Source organism: Euprymna scolopes, chromosome 19 (genome assembly GCF_053919585.1).
Source record: "Euprymna scolopes isolate OS-2025 chromosome 19, ASM5391958v1, whole genome shotgun sequence".
Taxonomy (NCBI): Eukaryota; Metazoa; Mollusca; class Cephalopoda; order Sepiida; family Sepiolidae; genus Euprymna; species Euprymna scolopes.
The window spans coordinates 82816810-82839655 of record NC_136500.1 but is presented as its reverse complement, the minus strand read 5'-3'; the positions used below and the strand labels follow the sequence as shown (position 1 = coordinate 82839655).

Below are 22846 nucleotides of genomic sequence, written 5' to 3'. Positions count from 1 at the left end.
GCCTGAGCCACTTTAGTGATGCTCATTATGGCTTTCGTGATTTTTGTTCAACAGCTGATCTATTAACTGTTGTAACTGTACAGGTCTATCGGTTTATGGATAGTTCAGAAGAAGTCACTGTGTATGACGTTTCAAAGGTGTTCCACAGAGTGCGATATTCTGGTCTTCTACATAAACTTTGAGGTTATGTTATTGGTGGTAAAGTTCTTCACATTGTTAGGTTTTTCTTTTTGATCGAAGCTTGTGAGCAACTCTGGATGATGTATCTTCATTTTCTTTTTCTATCAATGCCAGTGTTCCTCGGAGCTCTATTCTAGGTTCAACATTGTTTCTTTTCTACATGAATGACCTTCTAGAGAATATTATTCAGAAAATTAACATTTCTGCCGATGATACAACTCTTGATTCTGATACTGCTTCTTGCTCATCTTCAGATCAGTTGAAATATGTAGTTGATCTAGAAGTTGATCTGGAGTAAGAAATGCCTTGTTTCATTTAATCCTGTTATGACTCGGTCATTGCCTTTCAATCGTAGGCATGTCCCTTTTCCTTCCTGAGATTCTTATGGATGGTTCTGCTCTCGATGAGAAATAAACTCTACTATTCTAGTAGCGTCTTTCCAACGACTGCAAGGTTGTGAAACTCTTTTCCTGCTCACTTAGTTCCTTTTACCTACAACCTTGGTCTTTTCAGAGCTAAGGTCAATAGGAATCTCCTGTTGTTGTGATAATCATCTTTTCCTGGGTCTGAATCTATCCATTTAACATTTAATGTTGGCTAGTGTTTTAATCTTGAAGTAGTATTTTTTTTGGTTTTTAGCTCCTTATATCAAATGGCTTCATGCTTTGTCTCGAGTGATTTCCATTTTAAAAAATATGCAGGATGAGGCAAGATTTAACAACTGAATTCTCCTAGGAGATCTTTGGTCAGTAGTGCTGTGAGATGATGAGCACAATTGGAAGATGGATCCCTTTCTATTAATTAAAGATCGTTTTCAGGTCAATATGGATGAGAACAGTTCAGAAAAATATGAATGATGCTTTAATAATCTGAAAGAAAAGTTATAAATTAATAATGGTGGTATGTTTAAGCAATAACAATATGCATGAAATAAATTGTAATGGTTTAAAATGCATTTTCTACAAAGTGGCAAAACTTTTTGCACCGACCTGGGGAAACTGTTGTTTTTTTTTGTTTTTTTTTTTGTTTTTTTTTATAAACAATGGTTGTAAGTTTCTGATTTGAAAATTGAAAGCCATTACCAAGTAGATTCTTTTTATCTTACCAAAATTTTATGGACGAATAACCAAAAAAGAAGCAAAAACTCGTTTACAGAAGCAGAATACAGTTTATTTCAAGATTTGCTGACAAAAATAAAACCAATTTAATTTGATCAAGCATTAACACGTTCACTGTTAGCTGTAAATATTTTGCGTGGCACCAAGTGCAGATTTGGCATCCTAGTTATACTGGCAGTTGAAATGACCGGGTTTAGCCTGACACCATCTCTAATATCACATGAATGCCACTTTTTCTCCAAATATAAAGAAAACATTTTCAAATTTTTTTTTACCATAACATTTCAACTTTAAAAAGCAATTTATATTTACTTCTTACAAAAAATATGTATTTAAAAAGATATATACATTAATTTAAGCTGCAAAGTTAATCAGAACACAAATAATTATTTTCATGCAAAATTATTTTTCTAAATCAAATGTATGATAATTAATTTTTTTTTGTTGATAATTCTGGTGAATAGGAGAGAAGAAGGGGTAAGAGAGGGGGAGAAGTAAGAAAGTAATTTTTCTGCTTTGTCAGAAACATCGACATTTTCTCAAACATTAGGACAAAAAAATTATTTTTTATGGACTAATAAAACAAAAAACATTATACAATAACTTTTTATGGAAATTACCCCCAGACAAGGCATGAAGCCACTTGCTGTAAGGAGCTAATAAGAACAAAATATGATTATCTAAAAGACTATTGCCCTTAATTTAAAAAAAAAAGATCAAGGTTATTGGTAGGAGGAAAACAGTCAGTAGGAAGGGGGGAGAGAGAGAGAGAGAGAGAGAGAGAGAGAGAGAGAGAGAGAGAGAGAGAGAGAGAGAGAGAGAGAGAGAGAGAGAGAGAGAGACCCACAAGTCTTTGGAAAGAAGCTACTGGAATAAAAAGCTCTATTACAACGATATATCAAAATAAAAAATTGATGGAAACCATTAAACCAACAAGACAAATGGACAGCATTTGTGCTTTTCATTTTTCACGTTTAAACATTTTTTTTTTTTTTTTAAGAAATAAACACAAATGTAATCGTTTCGCATGTGATGGTGTTGGTGACATGGATACAAAAATCCATGGATGACCTGTGGATGTCAAGTTCGAATCCTGTTGGTTCCATTCCATAGAACAATTTTCACTATGGATGTTGGCAACCTGTATGTAGCCTCTCCTGTGAGTACTTGATTCAAAAAAGAATCTGAGTAAAGCAATTTAACAACAGAACTTGGACCGATGCAGATTCATACAACTTGAAGTTGTTTTTAATTATTTTTAAGAAGTAAATATGAACTGTTTTGCCTCTTTTTTTTTCATTGAAACAAATTTATTTGGAGATTGAGTAAAATTGAAAATATGTGTTCTGTTTATGTTTTAAGAAGTTATGACGTTTCAGTGACGTCAGATATGGTGCTTTGCTAAACCCGTTCTTTTTAGCTGCCAGTTTGATGGAGGTGCCGAATCGATACCTGTGTTGTGCATTTGCAAACATGCTAACAAAAATAAGCACAGCGTTTGCTTGTCGCCAACAGAATGTAGCAGTTATTTATATTGACGTTGATAAAAACCGGAATGAATGCACAACGTGCATCTAAAAATGCACAAACCTGTCATACGTCGTCCATGTGCACCATCTGCAGAAAAGATGTCAAAAAGATTAAAAAAAAAAAAAAAAACTAAAATTTATTCTTTTGTAATCATTTGGTTTTGTTATTTTAAATACGGTGTGGATATTCAGGCTGTTTATTTTTGGGGTATTTTCTTTAAATTATTTTTTTAATTTTGTTAAATATTTTGTTGTTTTTGTTGGTTTCCATATAGTCATTGTCTGAAGACTGATTTTTTTTTTTTTTTTTTTTTTTTGAAAGACACAAACGTAATATTTTTTTTCTTTTGGGTTTCGTTTCGTATTTTGTGTAATGAGTTTTTTTTTGTTTGTTTTTTTTAAGAGTCGAATTTATCAGATTCGTTTAAAACTATTCTTTGCATTTTCTTTGCCAATAAAACAAAAAAACAAAATAGTCCTTTCTTCACAATGTCAATGAAATACGTGATCGATAAAATGCAGAATCTTTAAGGACATTTTCTCAGATCGATACACCTTCCCTTATGAACTACTTGATGAGATGGACACTGGCAACTTGGAATGCACGGCTTGTAGCATCCAACTGTTGAATTGGTCAGCTCATCTTGGATATTGTCACACGTTCGAATGCATGACGATCCGCAATCATCAAACAGGAATCCGTTTTCATTATCACAACTGGCAGCTGAAAAAAAAAAAAAAATTTTCTAAGCCAATATTATTTTTTTAGAAGATTTTGTTAAAGAATAAGAATATTTTAATCTGTATTTCTACATTTTTATAGGACCATGTGTTTCGGATTCTTCTCAACCAGGAGGTTGCCATTTTGTATGCATTGTCTTATCATAAGTAACATGTGATGATCAAAAGACAAAAAAAAAAAAAGAGTAGTAATTGAGAAAAGAGAGGGGGGGTTACATATATTAAAAGGGAGAGGGAGAAGTAAGACAGGAAGAATTCTGCCTGTTTGGGTTTTATTCAAAATTCAACTGAAAGAGAATTTTTATTATCGAAATCGCTTTAGACAAGGCATACAGCCATTTGATATAAAGAGATAAAACAAAAATACTTCAAGATTAAAAAAAAACTAGCCAACAACAAAGACCCAGTAAACAGTAATTTTTCTACTTTGTCAGAAACATCGTTCAATGGAATTGATTTTAGTCCAGTTAAATAACCCTCAATTTTTGCAAGAGAACAAAATAATGTCAATAATTTTTGCAAGAGATTAAAATAATGTCAACATTTTTTACAAGATATCAAAATAATGTCAACAATTTTTGAATGTGATCAAAATAATGTCAACAATTTTTGAATGTGATTAAAATGATATCCACAATTTTTGAATGTGATCAAAATAATGTCAACAATTTTTGATTGTGATCAAAATAATGTCAACAATTTTTGAATGTGATCAAAATAATGTCAACAATTTTTGAACGTGATCAAAATAATGTCAACAATTTTTGAACGTGATCAAAATAATGTCAACAATTTTTGAATGTGATCAAAATAATGTCAACAATTTTTGAACGTGATCAAAATAATGTCAACAATTTTTGAATGTAATCAAAATAATATCAAAAATTTTTGAATGTGATCAAAATAATATCAACAATTTTTGAACGTGATCAAAATAATATCAACAATTTTTGAATGTAATCAAAATAATATCAACAATTTTTGAATGTGATCAAAATAATATCAACAATTTTTGAATGTGATCAAAATAATATCAACAATTTTTGAATGTGATCAAAATAATGTCAACAATTTTTGAATGTAATCAAAATAATGTCAACAATTTTTGAATGTGATCAAAATAATGTCAACAATTTTTGAATGTGATCAAAATAATGTCAACAATTTTTGAACGTGATCAAAATAATGTCAACAATTTTTGAACGTGATCAAAATAATGTCAACAATTTTTGAACGTAATCAAAATAATGTCAACAATTTTTGAACGTAATCAAAATAATGTCAACAATTTTTTAATGTAATCAAAATAATATCAACAATTTTTGAATGTAATCAAAATAATATCAACAATTTTTGAATGTAATCAAAATAATATCAACAATTTTTGAATGTAATCAAAATAATATCAACAATTTTTGAATGTGATCAAAATAATATCAACAATTTTTGAACGTGATCAAAATAATATCAACAATTTTTGAATGTGATCAAAATAATATCAACAATTTTTGAATGTGATCAAAATAATGTCAACAATTTTTGAATGTGATCAAAATAATGTCAACAATTTTTGAATGTAATCAAAATAATATCAACAATTTTTGAATGTGATCAAAATAATGTCAACAATTTTTGAATGTGATCAAAATAATGTCAACAATTTTTGAATGTGATCAAAATAATGTCAACAATTTTTGAATGTGATCAAAATAATGTCAACAATTTTTGATTTTGATCAAAATAACGTCAACAATTTTTGAATGTGATTAAAATGATATCCACAATTTTTGCAAGCGATCAAAATAATGTCAACAATTTTTGAATGTGATTAAAATGATATCCACAATTTTTGCAAGCGATCAAAATAATGTCAACACAAGTTTTTTTTTTGTATAATGTATTTTTATAAGGTCTCCATTTTAAGAGAATTAAAAAGTTTAGAAAAATCTAGTATAAATATGGCACGTGTATCAACAAGTGATTCAATCGATTAACATGTTGAACCTAGAAGCCGAGTTAATGATTTCAATCCTCTGCCATCTATTTCTGTGGCCTTCTTCAGGTGGTTAACCGTAATGGGATAGGAATTCTGAGTCTTGTAACTGTATCCCCAGTATTTACTGCCTTCCATAGTTGTTGTTGTCCCATCACGTTTTGGCCAACTAATCCTTTGGCCTGCTTTGGGTAGTATTGAAATTGCAATCTTCAGACAATGCTCACTTGGAACCATAGAGACTATCAACTGCGCCACGGACCCTTTGATAGAGACAATTGATACGGACAGTTGATAGAGGAATTGACTCTCTACGGTTCCTGGTGAGCATTGTCTGAAGATAGTGGTTTCAATCCTACTCAAAGCAGGTTAGAGGGTTAGTTGGCCAAAAACGTGGTGAGGCAGTAACAAGTATGGAAGGCAGTAATTACTGGGGATACAATTACAAAAAAAAATAAACACAAATGTAATCGTTTCGCATGTGATGGTGTTGGTGACATGGATACAAAAATCCATGGATGACCTGTGGATGTCAAGTTCGAATCCTGTTGGTTCCATTCCATAGAACAATTTTCACTATGGATGTTGGCAACCTGTATGTAGCCCCTCCTGTGAGTACTTGATTCAAAAAAGAATCTGAGTAAAGCAATTTAACAACAGAATTTGGACCGATGCAGATTCATACAACTTGAAGTTGTCTTTAATTATTTTTAAGAAGTAAATATGAACTGTTTTGCCTCTTATCTTGTGGTTAAACACCTGAAGAAGGCCAGAAGAATAGTTGGTCGAAACGTGATAAAAGAGCAACCACTATGAAGATGGGGATAACAATCAAAAAAAAAAAAAAAAAAAAAAAAAAAAAAAATCAATCCATGAATTGGAGATTATCGAATTCGTTGAGGAGACACAAGTGCAGCAACATTCCATTGAAGTACTTGTAAAACAAGCACAGGGATGCAATATTGAGGTGATGGGTCAGAAACTGGAGCTTCGTAGACAGTATGGGATTTATTAGATTAGAGGTTCTTTTTGGGACCATGTCCAAGATGGAGAGCCTGGTGATTGGTGCACTAAACTACATGTGACAACAATACTTCATGCATGAGCGAATGGCGGCTTTGTAACGAAGGCGGAACATTGAAATGGCGAGCAGGAAATTTTATACTTACGGCAAAGCGTAGATGATCTCCATTGGACTTTGACCTTTTCCTTTGCGCATTCGTGGGCGTAAGACTGCAAAACATCACAGAGGCAGTCAACATCTTCTGGACATGCACACATATCATAGACACAAGATGAGTAGAATGGTTCTGGAGACACCAATCTGTGGCACCGAGAAAATACACGACTCTGAAAATAGATACAAAAAGTAAGGGTGATCCTCGTTCAGTGCTCAACTCTTGTGGCCTTGTGTCAGGAAGTAAAAATTAGTAAATACATTGCTTACTTAATTTTAATCATTATTGCAGTAACGAGTCTGGAGACTTTGATTACTAATAAGGACAGTTTATATATTTGTTGACATGGTATTTGAGATGACTGCTAGATTTTAATTAGTAGGGAAGCAGTTTCATGGTGATATGTTCCACAGATAGTAGATTCTTGGGAAGAAACAAGTGAGAAAACGAAAATGTCATATCCAAAAATCATGTAAATTGATCAAATAGTTATATTTTTAAATTAAAAAAAAAAATTTATGAGTAACAGAAAAGCAGCTATTTTGTCCGTCATTGAAAACAATCTACAAAAAGGGAGATAACTCAAATTTTCACTCCCCCCCCCTCTTACAAATATACATTCTTGGGTCTCCGGTCACGTGATAAATCACAAATAAAGGCGCTAGAATTATTTGAAAAGCCGATTTCTACATGGTTTTCAAAGAGTGGAGATGCAAAGATAGCAAACAATCAATGTGATGAAATCAGTATAGTTTTAAAGCTCGGTCTCTTGGACAACAAATATAAAAAAATTGGCCCAAAACATTAATTCCTTCACCCTCAACTGGGTAGTTTTCTATGAAGAACAGTTGTTTTTTTCGTCGACATTTTTGCAAGTCATCATCTCCTTTCGATTGACTACCCTTAATTCCAATATTCACATCTTCTGGTTTTGCAATGGACGCATCAGCTAAGACTTTATTTTTTTTATTTTTTTTTTTTTTCATCTTTCTTTCCTCCTTTGCGTTACGGGTTCGAGCCTGCCTGCCTGCCTACTACTACTTTTTTTTAATACCTCTCTCCACCCAGGCTGCCTACTCTTGTATTTATCCCCCATCCCCAATCTCTCCACACCCCCGCTCCGCTACTACCACTTTTAACACCTCTTTCCAGCCTTGGAATTACTTACTACACCACCTCTCCACACCTTGGCAACGTTGAGTACCTCTGCTAGTATATATATATATATATATATATATATATATATATATACACACACTAGCGGGGGAGGGGCGCCTGGCTTTGCCTGGGTGTAAAATACACTTAAATATGATATTTTAATTTGTCCAAATTTCGTATATACTATTATAGAGTCGTGATTTCAAAAGTAAAAAAAAACAACGTATTTGGGTGCCATGAGCTAGAATTGAAACCGAAATTGTAGCATTCAAGTTACCACTGTGCCAATGTGACACGCATATGAACTGATAAACGTGCGATACACATGTCAGTGGATAATTATATTTTAAACGATGCATATGCCGCTCTCCATTTTGGGGGGGGGGGAGGTACCAAATTGGGAAAAATGGAAAATTATTCCCAACTCGCATTTAGGTAAAAAATGCACTTACGTATAAATAATTGAATTCATTCAAAAAGTATCACTAACAAAAACAAATAAATAACATCTATGTAAATCACGATATAGCCAGCCGTTGCATGAGATAGCCCAGTGGTAGGTTCAAGCTTCTTTCCATAGGGTCCCGATTTCAAATCAAAGATGAGTCATTCAAAGATGAGTCATAAACTACGAAACACATGTCAGTGGATAATTACATATATATAAATATATATATATATATAATTTAATAATTATTCTTTTCTCCCTACAGACCCTGTTGTTTCATGCTTACGCAGTCATCAGTGTAGGAGATGACAATAATTCCTGGCTGTTGGGAGATTCAAAACCAGCTATGAAATCACCTTTGACTCCATTTGCTAAGTCTCTATCTTAGGACCACTAAACAATTGTCACAGGAATGAAGGGAATTAACAACTAATAAGCGCCAAATTCAGGTACAGACACAAGACAATCTAGAGCATTCGAACGAGTGGAAGTAGTGAACATTGCATAAATGCCAGTTAACTGCTTTTTACTTTTTATCTTCCCAGACAGTGCCCAACCATAAGTATTCTCATTTAAACTAAATAATATTTTTTAGTACATATATAAAATAATAATAAGAACAGAGATGTAAAGTAGAAATTTACAAAAAAGTTTTTATTATTCGGCAGAATACTTCAAAACTTGTAGCTAGGTGCTCCTTAATATGCAGAGTTTCAAAGAATGCAAATTCTTCTCATCAGAGGAAAAACTGTTAGCAAAATAATCCAATAGTCACACTAAAAATTTTAGCATTTCTATGTATTTGCTGGTTTCTGCATAGGATGAAACAAAAAATGTTATGATTTGTAGTCATAACACTTAAAAAAACATAAAATAAATATAGAAAACAGTTCATGTGGACAACAGTTAATTCAGAGTTCAACCTTAAAATAAAAATAACCAACCGTAATTAAAGAAGTCCAGTGTAATGAAGATTATTATTTGCAGGTAAATGAACCACAGCAGGTGCTCGCCTCAGTTATTGAAATTGAAAAGCATATATATATATATATATATATATATAATCAGTAATGTGATTGATAATTTAAAATTCAAATTAGAATTAAATTAAAAATCCGTTTCACAAGAAGGAACAACAAAATCAATAATTTGTACGATCGTTTCGGAAAACAATGTTTTTATTGTGGTAGACATTAAGCCACGGACAATAATTTTTACATATAGTATTTTTAACAAACAAAGTTTCCTCATCAGCAAAGTATTGGGAAGGGTTTTTAAAATAAACCTAGCATTAAAAGTAAGGCAGATGTATCTTTTAATTCTTGTTCAAAAACTACAATAAACATCCATATGAACGCTTTGACCTTAATTGCTGATTTCAAAAGGCGAAGAATTAAAAGATACATCTGCCTTACTTTAAATGCTAGGTTTATTTATGGTGTCTTTTACATATATTAAAAACCCTTCCCAATACTTTGCTGATGAGGAAACTTTGTTTGTTAAAAATACTATATGTAAAAATTATTGTCCGTGGCTTAATGTCTACCACAATAAAAACATTGTTTTCCGAAACGATCGTACAAATTATTGATTTTGTTGTTGTTCCTTCTTGTGAAACGGATTTTTAATTTAATTCTAATTTGAATTTTGAATTATCAATCACATTACTGAATATTATATATATATATATATATATAATTATTACAAAAAATAATTTTTTATACCTACAGACACTAGTGTTTCATCATTTTGGAAATTATCAGTGCAGGGTGACACGATTACTGCCAGTCGGGATATTCAAACTCGGCCGCGAAGCCATCTCAACTGCGAGAAATATCGTTGAAATTTTAACATTTATTTTTTTAAATGTTACAACATAATGATCTATGCATGAGAGCTTAAGTGACCGACTTTCTATTTCAACTTTAAAGTGCTCAATAATTAGAACAGAGTTTCTTAAAGGGGCTGACATAATTATTACAAGAATAAGTTTTTTTCATACCTACAGACACTAGTGTCTCATCCTTTCGGGAATCATCAGTGCAGGGTGAAACGATTACTACGGATTGGGAGATTCGAACCCGGCCACGAAGCCATCTCTGACTGCATTAGCAAGGAACAAACCTCACAGCCAATCTCAACCACAAGAAATATCGTTAAAATTTTAACATTTATTTTTTAAATATTGTAACACCCGGCCATAGTGCTATATATATATATATATATATATATATATACACACATATACTTTTGGGTCATGTGATAACTTACTCATATATATATAATAAATGTATGTTACGTGAGATGTTTGTGTGTTTCCTATAGAAGGAAATGTTATAGAATCAACATAAAATCTCAAGTGTATTCTTATGTAAAATTTACAGGGTAGACAATGGAAATATTCCCAAATCTTTTCTTAAAACTTTAAATATATTCTATTTTAATGAAAGTTATATTACACTAGCAGGAAGACGCGACGTTGCCCAAGATGGAATGATGATCAACGAATACTTCCAATACTTTTATTGATATCGAAATCCGTGAAATCGATCATTTTTCAATCAAATCATCATGATAGGTCACTGTCTCGAGCAGTGACCTATCATGATGCACCAGGAGGAAGCTTCACATGCATTTCTGCCGTGACTTAGTCCACAATACATTGTAGTCTACATTGCACTGTAGAGAAGTATCTACTGTTTATTTTATAAAATTATTTTTATCTAATGGTTTGAATGGTTTTTAATGCAAAAGTCAAATATTATGGTTTAATTGTGTTCTAAATAGAAACCTTCATTTCAAACTCACCTCTGTCTTATCAAAGAACCTACTGCTAATTTTTATACGCCGAACCCTTCTGCTTGTGCGGTGATAAAACTTCTCAAACGTGCTTGTGATGTTAACTTTGGTCGAAATCGGACTGCTTCTTCTTTAATTGGATTTTTTCGATTATCGATACTTATCAGAGGCATTCCGACACAAAACCTATCTAAGAACGCTTCCAGACACAAAATACATTTGTGTGAATTTTTTTTAAAAACAGGCCCAGCCGTTTCAGAGGAATGAATTTGCATGCAAAGTGCCTTTTTATTTATAAGTAGAGCTATATAAAATTTTCTGGGAAGATGATGTCTGTTTTTTTTATGTTTGTGGTGTTTGCTTTTTTTCCTCTTACTTTGATGACGTTGCACTTGGAAGCAGCAGCTTTTCTTTTCTGATAATTTGCCTTGCTGCATGGATCTACATCGATGGCATCTTCACACGTGCCTCTCTGCCTACGAACCTATAAAAAGAAACACAAAAAAGTTCACGTCATTTAAAGTACAAAAAAAAACCCAAATACTTTCAAGATACTCCAATTCTTTTCCAAATATTGTCTATTTTTTTGATTAAAAACAATCACATAAAACGTTAACCATATTGAAAGGCCGCAGTTAAATGAAAAAAAAAAAAAACGTCCTAGTCTATTCCACTTGTGAGGTGGACTCAAATAGCTCACCCACGGAATATTGACTGACGATGAATATATAAAATTAAACAAGTCAGAAAGGATTGTATAATTCATTACTAGCCAAATTTCCTTTGTTAATTAGTAAAATTCTTTTGTAAATACAAAATTATGTTTGAGTAAAATTACTTTCAAACATTTACCTGACTTTATAGGATAGTCAGAAGATCTCGAAATGGTACATATTCTCCGATGATGACCCGATATTATCTGGAGGCCGAAATGAAATACCCCACAAGTGAAAGAGACAATAAACATGATTGTATACAAGTCTACAAGTGAATTAAAAAGAGGAAGGCCCTGAAACGGTCCCTATTCTCTCCTGATGACCTGACATTATCTCAAAAAACTGAAATAAAATACTTCACAAGTGAAAACAGTTGAAAAACTTGTTAATACAAGGTAAGCTATTTCTTTCAAAATGCAATATTTTCCGTTGCCTGCTTTCCTTATGATGAGTATCTACTACTGCTCCATCAGCAATTTTTTTTTTTATAGAATAGTCAGAGAATTCATATACTAGCAGGGAGACCCGACATTGCCCGTGATATTTTTATTGTCATCGACATCTGTCAAATTGCCCATTTTTCAATCAAATCGATTGATTGCCTGCTCTAGTTTAGGACCCATCACAGTGCACCGAGAAGAAGCTTCACATGCCTCTCTGCAATGACTTAGTCAACAATGCATTATAGTCTACATTGCACTGTAGAGAACCTACTGTTGATTTTATAAAAAATTTTTTTTATATATAATGGCTTGAATTAAAGTTCAAAATGTATAAGTCAAGTATCATGCTTCAACTGTGCTCTAAAGAGAAACAGACATTTATAACGCTCCCATGTTATATCAAAGAACCTACTGTTGAATTTATATGCCTAGCCTTACTTATTGTGCGGTGATAATGGCTTGAATTTAAGTCTAAAATGAAAAAGTCAAGTATCATGCTTCAATCGTGCTTTAAACAGAAATATTTATTTCGGACACGCCCCTGTCATATCAAAAAACCTACTGTTGATTGTTGTTGGGCCTTTCGGCTTGTGCGGTTATAACACTTCTTAAATAAACTTGTGGTATCAGGTTGTGTTGGTCAAAATCGCCTGTTCTTTCTGTCATCAGATTATTTCAATTATCTACTTATCGAAGACATTTTGATACAAAACCTATCTAAGAACATTCCCAGGCACATAAAGTACCTTCATGTGAAATTTCATAAAAATCGGCCTAGCCGTTTTCGAGTCTATAGGGAACTCTCCCTCACACACACACACACACACACACACACACACACACACACACACACACACAAAGTTTCTTTTATATAATAGTAGACAGATATATAAAACATGTAACTAGGGCTATGGCAAGAGCATATTCTTTTCATTGTTTTGACTCTCGAGTATATATTCGACACAGTTAATCAATTGAAAACCACATCACTATCTAAAAACATATAAGATATTAACTGATATATATTCGATAGTCAAACGAATGAAAAGAATATTCTCTTGTCATAGCCCTAGTTATAACTTATCCCAACACATTTTCATTGAATTCTTCCCCATTAGAATCTTAGAATCTTTTTTAAATACAAAATTATATTTAACCAAAATTGCTTTCAAAGATTTACTTGACTTAGAAGAGCATTCATCGATTCTGTGTATTAAAATGTAGGTTGCTTATGAAGACTACGTACTAGTAAGTAGCGATGGAGTTAACTAGTATGAATTTTGATGAGGGTCGCATTAGTACATGTCAGGATAACATGGTGGTAAATGGAAATAAACCCAACTGCAGATAGTATGATTGAAGTGGGGAGCGAGGGGCTCAAAGGTTAGCTCCCTAGATAAAACGCATTAGAAATTATTGCTGGTATCAAAATATAGGAATTGATGAGGTTATGCCTTTGAGGGGAGAAACAAAAGGACTTTTAAAAGTCAGTCCCTCATTAGGAGCGATTTTGACAATGCAGAAATCTGAGTGAATGTTGCCTTGAGACTCTGCCCATGCATCGCCGTTATTAAGAGTAAGTTAAGAAAATTAATTAGATAACTAATCAGTTACATCCCAAGAATACTCTCTCGCCATATGTTACATTACCGTTAATAGGTTAACACATTTACACATGTAGACCAACACGTAGCAGAGTATGTTGCAGGAGACATAGTGATAACTTGATTCCATTTTTTTTTTTTTTTTGTTTTTGGTAACAACAAAATTTACTTCCTCATTATCCCGTCATGCATGACTTCTTGTTAGGATTGTGACGTCACTCACGTCTAATGTGATTGTCCTCTCAAACGTCCTCTCTCCTTTTTTCTTTTTCCTTACCATGACGTCGTCTTGCACACAGCTCGGTATTTGCATATAGCCACCATACGTGAACTGTTATATATAAGTAAAACCTTGAAAATGCAACGAGTCTCCATTGTGTTTCCATGCATGAGTAGACTCGTCTGGTTTCTTGATTGCTCACAATAAAGAAAATAAGGGTGGAACAAGAAAATTGTCGTCCTAGAAAAGATGACATGATTCCATTTCCATTTGATGAAAACCATTTTCTTTTTTTGCTGCAGACCATCTACAAGTTGGCTAGTTGTGCACAAATCTCAAGAGTGATAAGAGCCTTCTATCACGTCTGAAAGTGACACAATGTTCAACAAGCGAGATTGGAGATGCGCCGCTGTACAACTCATGCTCTCTACCAATCCAAGTTATGAGTAAAGGACCATTGTCAAAACCCTCAAAATGCAAATTCGGACGGTTCAACACTTGAGAGCACAGCTTAACAAAGTTTCCAATCACAGTTATGGTCTTTGGTGTGGTTTCAAGTGAGGACCACATCATACCATCTCACATCTTCGAAATCAGTTGGAAAATCAACACTAAAGTGTACCTGGATGTGCTGAAAAGTGTGGCAGACCCTGGGGGTGGCAGCAAGACTCAGCATCGGCCCATAAGTCCAAAGAGACCCAGACTTGGCTTCAGAAGGAGTGCTACAACTTTGTACCCTTCTTTCATTGGTCCCCCCCCCGACCTTAACCCGCTGGACTACTTTGTTTAGTCATACGTCAAAAACATCACCAACATGACTTCCCACAGTACCAAAACCAGCCTGATCGTCGCCATCCGCCAAGTATTAGCCAAGCTCCTGCTGACGTTTGTGGAAAAGGCATACTCCCAGTTCCGAACCCATATTGAGGCGGTGATTGAGGCTGAAGGTGGCTACATTGCATAGATGTCACTCTACTACATAATCAAGTTACCTAAATCGACTTTTTCGATAAAAGTTTTAAAATAAAGCTGTAATGCTGTTTTCTTTAGGATGACAAATTTCTCGTTCCATCCTTTATATGTGAAAAAGTATGCGTTAATGTAAATGACGATATGCGGACTGTTTAATGTGAAATGTTACATCTTGTCAAATTGTTTGTTATCTGTATTTATACTTACTACACTAAGAAGAGTTTCCGAGAGAAGATATAGTCTCAATAAAAAAAGGTTTAGTCTTACCTTCCAGCTGTTGCCAAAAACTGCTGCTGAATTGGTCATTTTCCCTTCTCTGGTTTTCATATCGTCATGAGAGAAACCATTAAAATTACCACAAAGGCCGCACATTTTCTTCCGGTAATTTCCAGGTACGATAATTTCAGCAAAATTATTCCCATTCCAGACAAGCTGAAACAAACATATAAATGTGATTTAAATATCTGCTATATACAGTTCTACAAGAGTTCTCTTGAGTTTGACTGTTTTATGGCATATCATCCCTTAAGAAGAAAGAGAAAATTTATCCTAAAACACAATACCTATGCTATATAGCCAAGTATTGTATCACAATTCATCAATGTGGCTAAACTAGAACCCATCCTTAGCCAGGGATTGAACCTTCAACCATCTAATTGACAGTCTACGGTTCTAATCTCTGGCCCATGGGATTGGTGCTCATAAACGACCTCATAAAATGGTCATTTATATAGACACCTGCTCATCGCTTTTACAGTGCTTGATTTAATTGTTTATTTAAAGAGAGCTTCACATTATATATCTATAAAAGTGAAATTGTCTCTGTGTGTGTGTGTGTGTGTGTAAATTTTTCGAACAAACTACTCTGTCAATTTTCAGTCTACAGACTCGAGATTTGACATAAGGGGTATTGAGATTTGGAAAAATCTTTTAACCAGTTTACAGACAGAAATGTCAACGGGTCAAAGTTCAACGATTTGACACTTGAAAATTCTATCAAACTCCTCCGCCAATTTTGGGTCTAAACAATTGAAATTTTAGATGTAGGTTACTTGGACATGAATCAAACTTTTTAATTTGATTTGAGCCCCAAACAATAAATGTCAAAGGGGTCAAAATTGAGATCAACGTTAAAAAAAAATTGACCTCAAATTACTCAGCCAATCTTGGGTCTAAACATTCGAAATTTTATATAAAGAGTACTCAGACATGCAGCAAGCTTTTTAATCAGTTTTTGGGCGAAGATTTGGCTGCCAGGACGTCAAAGTTGAAAAAGTTAACTTTTGTAGACTCTACTAAACTCCTTCACCAATTTTGGGTCTGAACACTTGAAATTTTAGATATAGATTACCTGGACATGAGTCAAACATTTTAATATATATATGCACATAAAGTTATGAACTGATATATATATATATATATATATATATATATATATATATATATATATATGCACATAAAGCCGGGCTGAACTGCTAGTATATATATATATATATATATATGCATACATACACTAATTGGATTATCCAACTCGCTATTGCTTCAAAGTTTGTTACTTGAAATATTTGAAACAGAATTTTAAATATTTGAGTCATATATTTCTTGTAAACATGAAGCTAAAAGTTTCACGCTTATTCAAATGAATAAACAGGATTTCATGATAGTATAACATTATACTTTGTACAACTCCAAGGAAGGTGGAGTGAAGATTCGCCTTTATGGAAGCCAAACTGTTCTACTGGATGTCTGGCATCATATTACTCAGTCACACATACAATGACGACATCCAAAGGCGCGACGATTTCTGATTAAGTGCAAAATGAAAGAATGGCGGCTCAGAAAGTTTGGTCATGTTTTTTTAATGGAAATTGCTCCAGACAAGGCATCAAGTCACTTAATATAAGGAGTTAAAAAAATATTATTTTAAGGTAAAAAAACTAGCCAATGATAACTGTTACATGAATAGATTCCAACTCAGAAAACTGCAATTCTTCTTCCTTTTGTGTTGAGAGGTCAACGATTTTGTTTTATAGTTATTATTTATGGGAAGTGCTCGTCTGAGCTCCAATCTCTGGTCCCCCCCTCGCCAATCTTTCGTGAAAAACACCCGTCTAGCTGAAACCACTGTCAGTAATTTTCCCCACTTATCTGTGCCTAAATCAAAACGTAGATTCCATGAACAAATCTTCTTTCTTAGAAGTGCACACCTGTGGAACTCTGTTCTGTTTACCTGTTTCCCACCTGACTACAACTTGGATATCTTCAAGCCCAACATAAACAAGTTCCTGATAAACCGCCCTCTTAAGTAAGACACTTTATCAGATCTCCAATACTAACGATTACTACGATATTGTCCCATTTGATTACTGTACACGCAATAACCCTTATCCCCGAGTGGCCTCCGGGCCTTGATAAGTGGTGACTTCCATGTAAAAAAAAAAAATAAAGATAACATTCTCACAAAACTTGCTTTCATATTAGAAGTCGCTGGGAAGTAACTGAGAAGAAAGCTGATGATTAGATGGGCGGTAAAAACGACCTTCATCTGAATCAAGTCTTTGATCTGGCCAAGTTGAGACAAAAATACATCTTTACAGTTATAGCTCAGGATTAATAAGAAAAAGAGCAGAATTTACCTTCATTCCAGGCTTTGAGTTCAGGATAATATTTGCGTCAATCTTCTCGATGAACACATGAGGATTGTAGAAGAAAGGCAATTCCCTCTCTTTGCCGTCGACCTGAAATAGAAATCATGTATTAAGGCAGCCATTTCCTCCATCATTGACCCCTTGACTTTGTGTATTGCTCCATTTTACCCCCTACTCCCATACAAAAACATTCATAACCATCATTAAGTGGCAGAAAAACGAGAAGGTAAAAAAAAATTGAACCTTTTTATTGTTTAGGACTTTAGGTTTTGTATAAAAATGCTCTTGATATATCAAAGGCCTTTGATAGAGTATGGCATAAAGTGTTACATGATAAGGACTGTCCCCTTTTCATGTAAGTATAAAAATAGAGAGATTTAGTTAAAATGGAAATGAAATAGCATAGGCGAAATTCGAACCTCGTAATTTAGGTTTAGAAATAGATTACGTGTGAGAATTAGAGAATGGAATGTAAAACAAACGATTTGTTTAGAATAGAGATAAAATTGTTTCAAGAAAAGAATGTGCACTGTCAATTTTGTTATGAAAATTCAATTGAAAGAATGCAGCTACAAGATAATTTAATAAACATGTTTTTAACATATTGGAAATATAGGTTACTGAGAATATAAGTTAAAATTCCATGTCCAGAACACATGAAAGAAGAGACATGTTTTAACATGTGTATGACGTCATGGAAAAATGGGAAGTTCTAGATATAGATAGAAAAACTTTAGAGTCAAGCAGACAGAAGCAGGGGGAGAGACGGAGAGGGAGTTTGAGAACGACAGACGATAGTCTGCAGTTTGGAATTCGAACGTCTAGAAGCGAGACAGTCACTTTGAAACTTAATATGTGAAGCTTTGAATTCTTGATGAGAAAACCACGGCTGGTCGTGAGAAGAAATAAACCCATCATGTGTTTTTGTAAACGTCGTCTTTGTGTTGTGATTCTACCAAAAAGGTAAAGTGAAAATTGTATTATATGTCTATATATCTGTGTTATAAAATGTCTTTACATACACATCTTACATACACGTCTCGACATCTCATATCGACAATGTGAACTCTACTTTGCATATCTACACACTGAAGACTGTTTCCTCACTCTAAGAGTTTCCATCTATTATACATCTAAGTAATAAACATTTTCATATATATGAATCGTCATAACACGAACAATCTCTTTACAACAAGTCTCTCAACAACATCTCTCTCTCTCTCTAAGACTCCAAGACTCTCACTTATAATAAGACTTTCAACAATATAAATCTCTCTTAAAACAACATCCCTCTTAATAAAACTCTTTCTCACTAAGACTCTCTTTTAATGAAACCCCTATATAACAAAAGGTCCACTTCACAAGATCTCCAGCTATGGTATAGCTGGAAATGTCTTCTGAATTATTTAATCATTTCTCTCTGATAGGTTCATAAGAGTAGTGATTAATGGGCAAAAATCAAAAGCTCATAATATTAATGCTGAGGTCTCTTCCTGATCTACATCAATGATCTCCCAAATCACATCCAAACATTGTTTGTAGACATTTATGCTAACAACACTAACATCTATAGCGACACTTCAGAGGCCGTAAATGACCAAATTCTGTCTGATACTTTCTCCTCTGATCTTGAGCATGTGGTACAATGGGGGAAGAGGTGGCTGGTTAATTTTAATACATCTAAAACCAAACTTCTATTTACATCATCAATGCTCTGATCCCCGTCTGGCATCAATTGAAATGAATGGCTCTTGTCTTGGAGAGGCTCTGTGTTTTGACAAGCTTCTGGGTCTGACCTTTACTCCTGATCAGAAATGGAACACGTACATCAAATCCGTTGCCAAGGTCGCTGGAAAAATTGTGGGATCCTTCTACAGCTCCAATAGATATCTCACTGCTGATGCAATTCTCTACCTGTATAAGAGCCAAGTACATCCACAGATGGAGTACTGTTGCCACATCCGTTTTTGAATCTATAGGAAACAAACTCATACACACACAAAGTGTCTATTATATATAAGTAGAGATATTCTTTCTTGCAGAATAGTGAAATTATTGTATATAATTACTAACAATGTCAACAATGTCTGGTACTTATTACTGTTGATTGACCTATAAATTAATGTTTTTAAAGATGTTTTCATATATTTATGCACTTACTGTGATGATATTATTTTGTTGTAAGCCAATCACAAGTCCTGCAATTCTCACTGTCAAGTTTTGTGCCCATGATACTCCAAATAACCCACGGCTATCATGTTGAACTTCCACACTGAAAAAAAAAAAGAAAAAAAAGAGACAAAATTAATTGTTATTTTATAACATTTAAGAAGAGGTATTTTTGTTACATGCGAGCATGTCTCTTAAAATATATAAAAGTAAGCTCTGCATGATTTTTTTGTGCATGCGAGTGTACAGTTGATTTTATTAAGCGCTTCTATTTCACTTTACTTTAATGGAACCAAACCGAAATATGGCTGTATTTATCAAATAAATGACAAATTCTTTTGTCTATAAAAACAAACTTTATTTGACAACCAACATGTGACGCGCGGCAGAGAGAGAGATAAGGGAGTGGCAGCGGCAGACCAATTTGTAGCATTCATCTCTATCTCCGTTTTACCCAGACCAGGGAGTTGTTCACCCAATCCAGCTCTGTTGCAGATATTAACAGTGTGAAATTCTGATAAAGCAACCCTCTGTCATAGACGTGAATCAGAAGCAGAGATTAAATTGAATTCCTCAATGCATAAAAAAAAATGAATCAATCAATATTCACCAGCGCTTGTTGAATGTTTACAAAGCTGATTTTAAGAATGGTGGTAACTATATAGAAAAATTTTTTTTTTTTTTGTAGCTCTTGAATGTTCTAGTTTTTTACTTAAAAAATAGGAGGCCTTACCTTTGGAATGACCTTCGTACTTCAACAGGATGCGCTTCGATAAGTTTGCTTCATTTATGACCCCTCAATTTAAATACCATCGACCAACCCAACAAATAGCAAAATCCCATCTATTCACTGTACAGGTCCCCAGATGTGGCAAGGCTTTCTACTCCAATCATTTTTTTTTTATTCAAACCACTTGCCTTTGGAATTCTCTCTCTGTTCCCTGCTCCTCTGACTGTATCAACATGCAGAAATTTAAATGTAATCTGAACATCTCTCTGCACTTAGGATGCCCCCTATAAATCTGGCACCTGATTTTAGAGCAGCCCATTAAGTCTCAGTGGCAATGTGCCATGTTTGGAGAATAAAAGTAAACAAAACATATGTTTTCATTAACAATTAGTTCTTTATACATGAAGAAAGAAGACACAAGGAGGCGTTTGCTGAGAGTGTTCTTCAAGGTTTTATTTTGAGAGAACTGATCTACAAGAGAGAGACTAATGTTCTCTTTGCTAATTATTTACTTCTTAACTGAAATGGGTGACGCATGTGAACAGAGGTAACATTTTGTTTAGATTATCAAGTTTTCTACATCATTGGTGGGATCTCATTCATATGGCTTCCACTGACCTTTATTTCTTCCAGCTCAAAAAACGTGACATTGTTCATCATCTCCTCTGTTTTATCTACCTTTTAACCTGCTGTCCCCTGCCTCAACTTTATATGTTACCCATCTCTGAAAACGATTTTATTTTGCAGATTAAGGTTTCTATGGCATGCACTAAGTGTAACCCATGTCAAAATTCACACTAGCTAACTTAAATGTCAGGATTCTAAATAAGTAACATGTTACCCATTCCATGGAAATGAAGGTTAATAATAAAACTAAAAAGCATCGTTCATGATGCATATATTTGAGTTATGTGTTCATGATGCATATATTTGAGTTATGTGTATTGGACTTTCATCCAATCTTAGTCTTGTTGGCCAAATTAAAACAACGTCAGCTAAAGACGGTCCTGCTTTTTTGTGTAGATTCGAATTCTGTAAAAATGTTATTTTTCTCTTTGTGAATTTTTATGTCCCTCCTCCCCAGCTCCACTAATATAAACAACCGTTCATTGAATAATGTTGTAACCTTAAAAGCCCCCCCTCCTCCAAATAAGACAATAAGGTATGGAATGTCCCAAAGGATTCCAGCACACAAGCTAAAATGTGTTTAACATTAAACAGGCTTTCCTTCTACATATTTTAGCTTCTCCTGCCATTATTCTAATTTTGTCATTGTTTGGTTTGCCCGACACAATCTGGGTATGCCTCTCAATAAAGACCTTTTTCCAAGTCAGACTGCTTCTCAGCAGACAACATCAAGGCAGAGTTCAAAAGGTGTGAAGTAATACCATGGAATTCCATACAGATACTACTCTCTGTGTATGACTTTATAAAACTGTTTGATCGACCTGCACCCCCACTAGCATCAGACTACCTGACACCTACATCCAGATGTGCTATTTGGATCTTCAGCATCGAATGCAAATGTGCCTTCCTCATCAGAATCTGTGACTTCCACATCAACAGATGACCCACCCTCATTTCTTCAAACGTCTACAATGATTCCAAGTCTTTATGAGAAAGTTGACACCCATGCTGGCTAGGCCTGAAAGAAAAAATTATGCAGACAAAAAAAAGAAAAACCATCAAAAGGCAGTATGGAGAGAGCCTGACCTCAGCTGAATGTCTGCAGTGACTTAAAAAAGATAAAGAAGAGAAAGCAGCACAAAAATAGAGGACAGAGTCTCTAGGGCAAACTCGTGGACCAGGAAGAAATACTCAGAATACTGGTACGAGGAGGCCAAAAATATGTGCTGGATAGCCAGGTGTTGACATCACAGAGCTACAAAGAAACTGATTACCCAGACAGTGATGGCGACCTTGAATGGGTTCCTTCCAATTTTCAAATTTTTTTCAAAAGTTTCTCTTCTGCTATGAACTAAGGTTTGTGCAGTTTGCTTTTTATCAGAAACAATTGACAGTTGAACAGTCTCTCTGCGCCTTTCTCTTTTCCAGTCATGCCTAAGCCAATTCTATGGCTGTTAGATAAATGCTCATTTTACTGGTTGGCTCTATTTCTATTTAAATTTGCTGATGTTTCCCACATTATGTAATTGTCAACCGGAAGGTATGGAATTACTCCATTTTCATATGTACTGAA

The 22846-nt window shown here is 34.1% G+C and overlaps 1 protein-coding gene across 4 annotated transcripts in view; it reads right to left on the bottom strand.

Moving 5' to 3' along the window:
• Nucleotides 1–2586: 2586 nt before the first annotated feature.
• The window catches only part of LOC145239792 (uncharacterized), a 364141-nt gene continuing 343881 nt past the window's right edge, over nt 2587–22846 (bottom strand). For all 4 annotated transcript variants that reach the window (XM_080103293.1, XM_080103291.1, XM_080103294.1 and 1 more), the window contains 6 exons: nt 19908–20019; nt 17736–17837; nt 15367–15531; nt 11521–11628; nt 6731–6911; nt 2587–3551 (listed from right to left, as the gene is read on the bottom strand). In XM_080103293.1, coding sequence (XP_079959419.1) covers nt 3355–3551; nt 6731–6911; nt 11521–11628; nt 15367–15531; nt 17736–17837; nt 19908–20019 — 865 coding nt within the window. In that variant the 3' untranslated portion in view covers nt 2587–3354. The remainder of the gene's footprint in view (nt 3552–6730; nt 6912–11520; nt 11629–15366; nt 15532–17735; nt 17838–19907; nt 20020–22846) is intronic.